The 11760-nt window shown below is 36.5% G+C and overlaps 1 protein-coding gene across 4 annotated transcripts; it reads left to right on the forward strand.

Moving 5' to 3' along the window:
- Positions 4646–11503, forward strand: LOC109352357 (GPN-loop GTPase 3-like). Of its 4 annotated transcripts, none has more exons than XM_019594312.1 (10): positions 4646–4854; positions 6105–6345; positions 6442–6550; positions 6640–6721; positions 7393–7478; positions 7984–8087; positions 8172–8302; positions 8398–8491; positions 9346–9401; positions 11104–11503. In XM_019594312.1, exons 2-10 carry the CDS (start codon positions 6301–6303, stop codon positions 11201–11203), a joined length of 807 nt encoding a protein of 268 aa, XP_019449857.1. In that variant the 5' UTR covers positions 4646–4854; positions 6105–6300; the 3' UTR covers positions 11204–11503. The 4 variants fall into 4 exon arrangements, with proteins under 4 accessions (XP_019449857.1, XP_019449859.1, XP_019449856.1 ...); XM_019594314.1 differs by having other exon boundaries at positions 6269–6345; XM_019594311.1 differs by having other exon boundaries at positions 4646–4825.

Consider the following 11760-nt stretch of genomic DNA (forward strand, 5'->3'; position numbering starts at 1 on the left):
TCTAGTTGAGTGATCATAAGGTAATTCAACTTACTAACTAGTCTTTGTTATCTTCTAGGATTCTAGGATATGCAAAAGGCTCCCCAAGTACTAGTAGGAGTTTAGTATTAAGATCTTAAGAATGTCGGCCCCTCTTAATAGTTATATATGACTCATGATCAACCCTGTGGGACCAAGCCTAAATTCAACCCCCTATAATGACCAATGAACAATGTTGCCCTACTAGCCCCACGAAAGGACAAGAAGGTTTGCAGGAATCTTCTGGCTAAGAAGGGAGACTGTTATAGTTTCTACATGTATAATGTGTACTCTCAGAAGATTTGGCTTCGTCTTCCTCTAGATAACTAGAGTGTGGTCATGTTGAACCACCTTCTGGTGGCCCTATCTTAGTTGCATCCAAATGTTTGGGGCTTCATCCGAGCATTCGGTCTTTTCTGCCACGTCAAGGGCTACCCTTGCACGGTGAAGTTGTTCTTCTCGATGTTGTGGGTAACTCACAGCACTAACTGGGACGAAGAGAAAGAATGCCGCCAAGGGTGGACGTGTCTTCAATCTAAGAATAAAGATGCATTGTTCACCCTCTTCGATTCTTCGTTTAACAATTGGAAGATGGGTTTCTACCAGGTTGAGATCCAGGGATCCAGCCACATATGGGTGTTTGGCTTGGGTGGGGAACATCACTTTCCATTCGCCTCAAACAACGATCTTCATTAGTGGCTGGCCAAGAAGTATTCCTTCAACGAGGATAGTCTCACGAGCCCGGAGTTGGACGCAACCCAAGAAATGCTGGGTTGAATTGACGAGGGTGCAATGTTGCCCTGCAATACTTTTTACGAGGGCGACACAACCTTCGAACAAATCGTAGGTAGGTAATCGGTCAGCTACTACATTATGCATTTTACCTGACTAGTTTGTTATAAGACTCACATTTTTTCTTTGTTATTTTGTAGTGGACATAGGTAGTAAACACTACAAGCACCAACTATTCGCCAGAGTGACCCAACAGAGCACAGATGGATCTTCAAGGAAACACCCTCGGGGCACCTCTTCTACTTCTTCTTCTCGTTAGAGGAGTGATACGACCGCAACTTCCTACCAGGATATTAATCTTCCACCTCCTCCTCCGGCTTAGGAAGACTTTAGTCATGTCATGCAACCTACCCTCGTCTCTCTCCTAGAAGAGTCGGGGTCGACTTGACTGAGGATGTGCCCTCCTCCTCTTTAAGGCCGTTATTCTTTTTGATTCATCAGCTCCTCCTCCACCCCGACCTACTGCTCAACGCCAAGAAAGGGAAAAGCTTCAGCCTCCCGGTCTAGCAACCGACCATTTTCTACTTACGTTATCCCCTGAGTTGTAGATCATAACTTGGTAACCCTATGGGTGAAGGAGGTTCTAGACGAAATCACCCTCTCTAAGATGTTGAGGCAATTTTGGGTATCCTTGGTACTAATGGCTTCAATGGCTAAGTATCTAGAAGGGGATGATGTGTTGGTCAGCCGAGTGGAGGATGAGACAGTGGTGACCCATCAGGAACAACACTCTGCTGACCTCCAAAGGCCGAGGGAGATCCATGTTGCTGAGAAAATGGAGCTGGAACTCGATGTCATGGTGGCCAGCCAACAGCTCTTTGACATGCCTCTCCGATGTGACGACGCCAAACAATCTCGTGCAGTCGAGGAAGCACTAGCGTCTATGACTACTTATTAGAAGAGGTTGAGGTCGAGATTAGGTAGCTGAACAATTAGTTAAAGTTGTCTGAAGATAGTGATTGGGCTGCTCTGGAAGCCCTTGCTTTCGGCCAGGGTGATATCATCTGGTTCACAAGAGAGGTCGACGCCTTGAAGGCCCGGGTAGAGGCCTTGGAGAAGGAGAAAATCACCCTGGCTGAGGAGAAGGCTGCCTTGGCTGAGGAGAATATTGTTGTGGCTGAGGAGAATGTCACCCTTTCTACTTTTACCGGGGAGGCTGTCCAGACTGCCTAGGACAATGCCATGGGCTAGATTCGTTTGGTGCATCCAAACAAGGACATGTCATGGATGGATATTATCAACTACGTTGCTGACAGGGAATTGCTGTCACATGACCCGTACGACAAAGTTGTTAAGTTGTCGATTCCTGGTAAGGGTGGTTAGGTCTAGGGGTCTGGCCTTTGGTTGCCGTGTAATAAAGTAGGGCATTGTAATGTCCTTTTTAATGAATTTCCTTTTTGGTACACTTGATCTTGTGATTTTTCTTTTCTTATTGTACATAAATAAGATAACTCTTATTAGTGACGATATAACCTGACCAGTTCTAACCTTAATTAATTAATTAATTCAAACCTAGAGAAGGTAGTCATGACTAGATCTGAACTGAAGTAATCTAAAACTGACAAAAGACTCTTAACCAGATCTAAACTGAAACAATATGAAATTGACAAAATAATTTTGACTGGATTTGAATTGCAACTATCTAAAACTGACAAGATAACCTTGACCAGATCTGAACTTAAACTATGTGAAACTGACAAGATAACCTTGACCGAATTTGAACTGAAACTATCTGAAACTGACAAGATAACTTGACCAGATCTGACGTAATCTGAAACTGACAACATAACCTTGGTCGAATCTGAACTGAAACAATCTGATACTAACAAGATAATTTTGACTGGTTTTGAACTAAAACTATCTAAAACTAGCATGATAACCTTGTCCGGATCTAAACTGAAGTAATTTGAAATTGACAACATAACCTTGATCGGAATTGAAACAATTTGAAATTGATAAGGGGAGTATTGGACCACTGAACAAATGGGACATGGTCTGTGCCTTGGGTGATTTTCTTGGACCACCGGTCAAGGGGGCATGGTCCGCGCCCTAGGTGATATTTTGGACCACCGCCAAAGGGGGACTTGGTCCACATATTTGGGGGCTGTATTGAACCACCGACCAAGGGGGACGTGATCCACGCCTTAGGTGATTTACTAGGACCACCAGTCATGGGGACATGATCTGCACCCTGGGTGATATATTGGATTGCCGCCAAAGGGGGACTTGGTTCGCGCATTGGGGAGTATATGTAGTGGACCATCGGGTCGGGGGAGAATGATTCCTGTATAATGAGACGTAAAATTAATATTAAGTTGTTATCATATACATATGTTGGGGTGTTACAAAGGGTTATCCAACCATGAAAGGGGTTGACAAGACAATTAAACATAAAATATGCGGAGGCTTGAAGCATTCCATGTCTGGGTAAAGATTGATGATCATACCATACTATACTCACTAGATTTAGGTATTTCATGTCAAACATACAAGACAATAAAGGAGATGAAAACCATAGAATTCAAGTAGGTTAAGTGAATTAGCAGAGTGCTTTAAGTGTCATATGTTATAAAAAGGTACTGTTCAAGGTTAAGAGAAAGTTTTATCGCATAACTATATGAACTGCATTGTTATATGAGACCGAATGTTGGGCAGTAAAATATCAACAATAGAATAAACATTATATATCATAGATGAGAATGTTGTATGAGATGAATGAACATATTAGACAAGATAAGATTAAGAATAAATTCATTATGGAGAAAGTTGAAGTAGCTTCTATTGTAGAAAAATGGTAGACTCGCGCCTTAAGTGTTCTATACATATGTGAAAAAGACCATCATAAGTCAATACAGAAAATAAACCAAATGAATATTAAGCTAAATCCTATAAAAAGATGGAGACTAAGAAAAACTATTGACGAAACAATTAAGAATTATTTATGTATCAATATTATATCAATGAATATGATTCATGATAGAACATTATGAAATTGTTCAATTTATCTAGTGATAGGCGATTCATGATACAATTTTACTTTCGATGAGTCTGAACTTTAAATACAAGCAAAACATAACATGTAGCGATGAATTCAAATCATCTTTAATACTTAATAGTGGAAATATGTTAGATCAGACTTTGTCTTAAATAGACCAATTCTATATAAAATATAAGAGTATGTGTCTCACAAGTTAGTTTATTTAAAAAAATTCAAAACCTAGGTCTGGTCTATTTATAAGTCTGTCCTGACCTATTGACCTATTTAAAGGTCTTCTATATTATATGGTCTTGAAATAGACTACCATGTATATATTTAAATAGACTAATAAACCAACTTTTAATTAGACTCATCTAACTCTAACAATTAAATTATATTTTTTATATTAAAATTACATATATAATATAACTAAATGGTCTCATATTTTAGACTTAATAAACATTTTAGATGACTTAAAGTCTGATATGTTAAGTTGAATAAACTTTTTGAAAAGCCTAAAGTTGACCTTTCCCAAAAACTTAGCCTATATAAGTTATTGAAAGACGATCTGACTTGTTTCAACCTTTTAGTATTAAATGAAGATCATAACACATGATAAAAATTAATCTTTAAAAATTATAATTTTAAATTACTTTTCAATAAAAATTTAAAATCAAAATAAATTTACTTTCCGGTTCAATTTTGGAGAAGAGTTGAACTCTATAACAATTATTACCATAGGAAGTGAGTATAGATGACGTGGCCCAATTTTCTTGTCTCATTTTTAATCACTTATTTATCTCTCATTGAACCCTCACAACAAGCCCATTTCTCCCTCCGCCGTGTCCATATCCGACCGACCACCTCTATAACCACTGCGGGTTCCACATCACCCACCGCACATTTCTCTCTTCGCAGCATAAACCTCCGTCACCAAAATCCCTTTCGCACGAACTCTCCTCATTTTCGTTCTGCTTCGAGAACCTGTGCAGCCCGACACCACTTTTCTTTCTGCACCACTTCCTATTCCCTCACCAGGTTTCTTCTTTAGCTAGATATTAACTCAGGTAACTTCCTATTTCAGTTTCTAAGTATTTTTTCTTTTTAAAGTTTTGGTTGGGGTTTCGAGAATCTGTCTGTTAAGGTTGAGTACATTTATCGTCCTCAGACCTGGAGAACCCTATCGGGTCGAAGCCTTGTGTTCTGGGCTGCCTAATTCTTGGTTGGGTTTAAGCACTTGATCTTGTTAAATTCGAAGACAGGCTTGTTGAACTTTTTGGTGCTTGTTTCAATTGATGGTTAGGGTTTGATTAGTATGTGCATAATGGGCTGTTTGAGAGTTTTTAATGGATTGAATTACCACACTCTTAAAATTCCATTATCTTTGAACTTTTCATCTGAAATTGAAGATTCATGTTTGAATAGAAATGGATTAAAATTGGTTGAACTGCTCTGTTGTTTGGAGATTTAGTGGGTTTTGTATTGTGTACGAGGTTTTGAGCATTACTGATTGATGGGTTTAGTTTTGTGAAGTGGTGTTGAATGCAATGTTGTTTTGTTGACAATCATTTTGAGGGTAACCTTGCTTCAGTGGGTTTTGCTTAGGTTTTAAGTATCACTTGTTCCCTTAATGTTTGAGAGAGTGACATTTCTTTATGTAATGTTGCTTGTGCTGTGTGTGGGTTGAACCATAATTAATTTGGGTTAGGTCTACCATGTTTCATCGGCTATGGTGACTCTAATACCTTGAAGTATTTAGTTATGCCTTGAGCATTATCTCTTTGATTTGTGCATAAGTCGGCATTTTCTGAATTTGGTGTATTTTTTGTTTGAATTGAGGTGTGATTGTTGAAAAGTATTGATGGACATGCTCACTACTTGTTATGATTGCGCATCAATGCATGCTTCAAGTATACCTTCTTTATTGTGAAAATGATTTGATTAAGGATGCACTTGTGCTAAGTTTGGATGATATGTTGAAGATGGATAATATTGTTCATTTATGTTGTGTATGCTCTGGCACTGTGATCCTTCATGAATACCACAACCTCATTACCATGCATGGATTTAAGAACAAAGATTATAAAATAACATTGCACCCAACAGCATGTGAAATTAATCAGAGGTGTGCAACAGAAGAAAGTGTACTAACATATATTAACATTAATACTTAAGGTTGCAGTTTTCGTTGTTATTTTGTTTCTGTGAAATTGACTAGAAAACTAGTAAAGTTGGCATTTTGCATAGAGAACAAAAGCTGGGTAAAAATAATATTTTTAATGTTTAATTTTTTGGTTTGATATTTGCTAATATTCAGGTTTCCTTGTACTGTCTCTGTCTTGGGTGCCTACCCATTTATGGCCTACTCTGATTTCTTGAATTTGTTGTTCGCCATTGGGGTTTGGTGTACTGCTTACATTATTGTTGCATCTATTGCCACTTTTCGAGCCATCACGTTTCTTTGCACTTTCTGAACTTCAGAGGTAAACTTCTTGGAATTTGATAAGGCTATCATGGGTTATGCTCAACTTGTTATAGGCCCAGCTGGTAGCGGCAAGGTAATTTACTTTATTCAACTCTATTTTTCTGTTAAACCAGATATGTGCTTGGTCTTTTCATTTTGAATATAATGTATATTTTTCTTTCTCAATTAGTCTACCTACTGCTCAAGTTTGTACGAACACTGTGTGGCTACTCGGCGAACAATACATATTGTGAACCTAGACCCTGCTGCTGAAAATTTTGACTATCCTGTCGCGATGGGTAAATTGAATGTGCTGTGAGTTATATTTCTTTGTGGGTTTGGTTGTTTTTTTGTGGAGCTTGACTCGATTGGTTTGAGATGCTCACAGATATAAGGGAACTCATTTCGCTGGATGATGTTATGGAAGAACTTGGATTAGGTCCTAATGGTGGTCTTGTATACTGCATGGAGTATCCTTTTAATCAGTTTTTAAAACATTTATGTTGTCTATCTTTAGATAGAATCTTCTCTGAACTAGTAATTCTGCATGTCAGATTGCCTTTGGAGATCACATTTACAATCTTAATCTATCTATTTCTATGTTCCTTTGTAAGAGAAAAATCACAACAATAGAGTTTAAGCACAGAAAAAAATGGTATAATGAGTACTGTGGAATTTATATGTGTGTTACTAGTAGCAGTGTGGTTCTTTACAAGAAGAATATTCCACTTTTAGGTAATGATGATGAGTACCAAATTCAACTATCACAGTATAAAAGAAAATAAGAAAAGTGTAGTGCAGAGAAAATCCCAGAGGTAGGGCCAGAGAGAGAAAGAATTGTTCACACTAATTTCATGCCCATGTCTTGATTTTCTTTCCCCTTATATCCTCACTTCATTGCCCAGATGTAATCCTTCAGTGCAGTATTGGTGACTCTTTTTCTCTCACTTGTGCGTTTTTGCTTGATTTCCTTCCCACCATACACGTGTCCCATTTGTATAACTGTATTATCATGCACCTCATTTGCCACCCATTTACCTTTACGTGTAACATCCTTTTCTCTCCTTTATTTACATTCTATAGCTATTAGCTATTTGAATAATTTGATTAGAAGTTTTATTGCCTTAATAATCTTGTTTAGACACCTTGAAGATAACCTGGATGATTGGTTCAATGATGAACTGGACAATTATTTAGATGATGATTACTTGGTTTTTGACTGCCCTGGTATTCATGCTCGTCCCTTATCCTTATTGTATTGTTATGTATAGCCTTGCAAATTTAGTATGTAGCTTTGTTCCTTGAGAATGATGTCATGGGTTCGATTCCTGCTATGTATTGAAAAAGACTTTGTTGGGAGAGGTTGTACCTACTTCAGTGATCTCTCCATCTTGAAAAGGATAAGTCTTCAGCTATCAGCTGAGGGGCACCCTTAGTGAGCCCAATTATTATTATTATTATTTTTATTTTTTACAATTAAATGTTGGTGACATGTTAATATTGATATAAAAGTCAATTAATGCATACATTAAAGTCTGTCCTTCAGACTGTCACAGTTGCCTTTTTATGAACTGTGTAGTGTGTACACCCTAAATAAAAAAGAACAAAATCTTGCTTGTCCTGTTTGTTTAACCTAAAATTTAATATTCCTTATACTTGTTTATAAAGTTTTTTATTGCTACTGACCTCAAAACTTTGAGATCAATCAACATAGCCTTGTAATGTTTTGCAGGCCAGATAGAACTTTATTCGCATGTGCCAGTGCTTCGCAATTTTGTGGAACATTTGAAAAGTAAAAATTTCAATGTTTGTGCTGTGTATTTGCTCGACTCACAGGTTTGTGGCAGTTTTGCTTCTTACTTCTAATAATTGCTGTTCTTATTTTCTTCATTGACTCTTATAATTTTAGAACATTGCCAGTTCATGACAGATGTGACCAAATTTATAAGTGGATGCATGGCATGCCTTTCAGCAATGGTTCAACTTGAACTACCTCATGTTAATATCCTTTCAAAAATGGACCTTGTGACTAACAAAAAGGATGTTGAAGAGTAATCATTTCTCTAAAACCTTGTTTCCCGAATTTGTTTTAAACACTTTGTTCATTTTGATTCTAATGTATTTGTTGTACTTTTTTTGCTCTTAGATTCTTGGATCCTGAGCCCACCTTTTTACTCTCTGAATTGAATCAACGAATGGCTCCTCAGTTTGCAAAGCTGAATAAATCTTTGATTGAACTGGTGTGTAATCTATTCTTTTATAGTTTAAAATATGCTATCACATGGACATGTAACTTACACTTATGATTCTGGTTAATTGATTCAAGTCTGGGTGATATGCTGTCATTTTTGTTTGTACTTCTCGAGCAATTTACAGTTTGGTGATACATGTACTAGGGCATTCCAGAGTGAGTCCTACCAGAGATATCAGATAGCAGTTTTATTGGCATTGTTTTAATCTTAATTGAAGTAGAGTTGATTTTTGTAGTTAATGGTCTAATAGGTATTTGAGTTGATTCTCAATTTTAAGAATCAACATAATCTCTGGGTGATGCTTAGCATGCATGACTGGTTATTGCATTCCAGGCAAGATTCCCAGGAGTCATTCTTCCTTTTGGTATGACAGTTGCCTAAAGTCCGTTCCTGAATCCTATCCTATCCTGATAGCTTTCAACTTTCAATCCTACATAAGGAAAAGGAAGACTGTTTTATTGTTTGAAAACTGAAAGGGAAATACAAAATAAAGATATAAAACAGAAATGTCCCAGAAAAGTATAATGTGGTACAATCTCGAGCTATTAGTCGCAAAACATTGTGAAATCCCATATGTCTCCTATGTCTCTCATTTCTCTATTTAAAACAGCTCTTATCAGATCTGGTTTTTCTCTCTACTTATTCCCCTCACCCTCACCTTTCTGTTACATGTTTTCGCTCTCGGTGGTTTGGTTGAGCCCAGTATCCTATGAACAACATGGCTGCCATTTGTGATTATTCTGTTAATCATTGAGGCTTACTAGGGGCATTGCTTAAATTCTGGAGTACCTTGTTTTTATTCCATCGTCAGCTTGTTTATTTATTAATTTTTTCTGGAACAGGTGAATAATTATAGTATGGTGAGCTTTATACCACTGGACCTGAGGAAGGAGAGAAGGTAAACTCCGCTCTATCTTTTGTCTGCTTCTTATCATTGTTTTTTATAAAATTATCTTATATTGCTAGCATGCAAGGGCTATATTTCTATTGGCTTGTATAGTATAGATTTATAAATGTCATTGATGGGCATGATTCTACAATATTAAAAGTGAAAGGTAGAATGTGTAAATTAAGTTGTACCCAGCCTTGGAGCTTGTGTTTTCCAGTGCTCTTTGAAACTCTTGACTATTAGATGTGATTATATAACAGAACAGACTTGATCTCGCAAAAGGGCATCTCTAGGTTATTTGGCTAAACATATAGAAATTACAATGAGTACTGTATGAACTGCTGACTACAGGTTTATGTCCCAAAAGGATATGATTGATTCGATTTTCTTCACAATCATACCGTGAAAAGGTTTCTGATGTGAATTATGCTGTGCTCTGGAATTGAAATGATCAATTTGTTGTTGTGATTGTGAATTTTAATTCAAACTTAATGATAGTTCAAGAACCTGTATTTCACTCCATGTGGACATCCGAGGCATGTCACTCCGTCCGGATCTCCAAGGCATCCCACATGCTTCTAATGATATCCAACTTTTTACTTGAAAAATTGCTTATGGGTAGAGTTTGATCCATTTGTTTTACCTTGAATACAATGCATGTTTTTCAGATGATATTAAGTACTAGTTGGAGACTCGAGAGAGATATTAAATAGGAAGCTAGTAATGTGGAAACAAGGTTTAGGCACATGACTTTCAGTCGAAGTAAGACAGTATATGAAGTGTAAGTTTAGCAAGAGGCGGCAAACCATATTGGAGTGGTAAAAATTGGAGATAATACCATACCACGACTCACTAGATTTAAGTATCTTAGGTCAATCATATAACGTTGGCTGGATGAAATAACAGAGCGCTCCAGGTGCCATTCAAGTTTAAGGGAAAATTTTACCGCATCTATAAGATCCACAATATTACATGATACTGAATGTTGGGTGGTAAAATGTCAACAAGAGAATAATTTCAATATAGAGAAGATGATAATGTTGTTTTGGATGAGTGAACAGACTAGACAAGATAAGATTACAAATGAATACATTATGGAGAAAGTTGGGGTAACTCCTATTGTAGAAAAGATGATAGAATAATGCCTTAGGAGGTTTTGACATGTATGGAGGAGATAGTTAAAAGCCCCAGTAAGGAGAGTAGATCAAATTGAGGTTAGTGTAATTCCTAGAGGCAGAGTGAGTACACGAAAAACCACAGACAAAACTATTAGGAAAGAATTAGAGATATTACTTTTCAATGAATATGATTTATGTTTGAGCATTATAACGTAGTTCGATTCATGTAGCCGATCCCACCTAATTGATTTAAGGCTTGTTTGTTGTGTTTTACCTTGAATGTAGCTTGTGTGTATGCATATATCCAAGATGGATGGCGGCCTATGAAAGAACTAGTTACTGATTAATTTTCACAAGGCTATAAATTGGGTTTATGTTCATTAATTTGAAAAGTTATGCTTATTTAATTCTAATAAATTTTTTATCAATCAAGTCTAGCTCCTGAATTAAACTAAGTGTAGGTCATCTTTTGGTGAACTAGCCGAAAACTTTGTACTCTACTTGTTATTAGGCATATGGGGTAGTACAAGTCATTCAAGTCATTAAATTCTGAGGTTTTCTTTATATTTAATATTGGATTTTCTCAATGACAGTATACAATATGTATTGGCCCAAATCGACAACTGCATTCAGTATGGAGAAGATGCAGATGTGAAAGTTAAGGATTTTGACCAAGATGATGATGATGAGTAGTTTATATACTTTTGCAGTACTGCTTGGTATGATTGAAAGCTTGGTCTATGCTTTGACAAAATGTTGTATCAAAGTCATTGGTAACATCTTGTGTTTTATTAGATTGTTCTAGTGTGAATTGTCATTGTACAATTTGCCAAAATGGCTTAAAACGTGGGTAGTAAGAGTGTGGACATGATAATTTTTACAAATTAATGTCAAAATGTGGAGAAAATGTGGTACTTGGTCAATCAATTGTGATCATTGAAGTTAAACATGAAAATTTTATATTGCTGTATTGCATGAAATTGAACGTTTCTGGGTACCAGATATTTGGTTGATTACTCTGACATGGTATTTGATTTAAAACTTTAGACCCTAGATTTAAAATTTGACTAGACTGGGATTTGATTATGTTTTTCTTGAGATCTGAACAATGTCATTTTTGTGTTTGGTTTAAATTATACTTTTAGATTTTGATGGTAAATAGTAAGATTATAAGTTTATAACTTGTTTGATTATGAACTGATAAGTTAAATCAACTAATCCTTTTGAACATGTTACTTTTTTTTGTTTCT

Source organism: Lupinus angustifolius, chromosome LG07, assembly GCF_001865875.1.
Source record: "Lupinus angustifolius cultivar Tanjil chromosome LG07, LupAngTanjil_v1.0, whole genome shotgun sequence".
NCBI lineage: Eukaryota > Viridiplantae > Streptophyta > Magnoliopsida > Fabales > Fabaceae > Lupinus > Lupinus angustifolius.

Coding starts and splice junctions, on each gene's coding strand:
- LOC109352357 (XM_019594312.1), top strand. CDS start 6,301: ATGGGTTATGCTCAACTTGTTATAGGCCCAGCTGGTAGCGGCAAG. Junction 6,551..6,639: donor TGACTATCCTGTCGCGATGG/GTAAATTGAATG, acceptor AGATGCTCACAG/ATATAAGGGAACTCATTTCG. Junction 8,492..9,345: donor ATAAATCTTTGATTGAACTG/GTGTGTAATCTA, acceptor TTTCTGGAACAG/GTGAATAATTATAGTATGGT.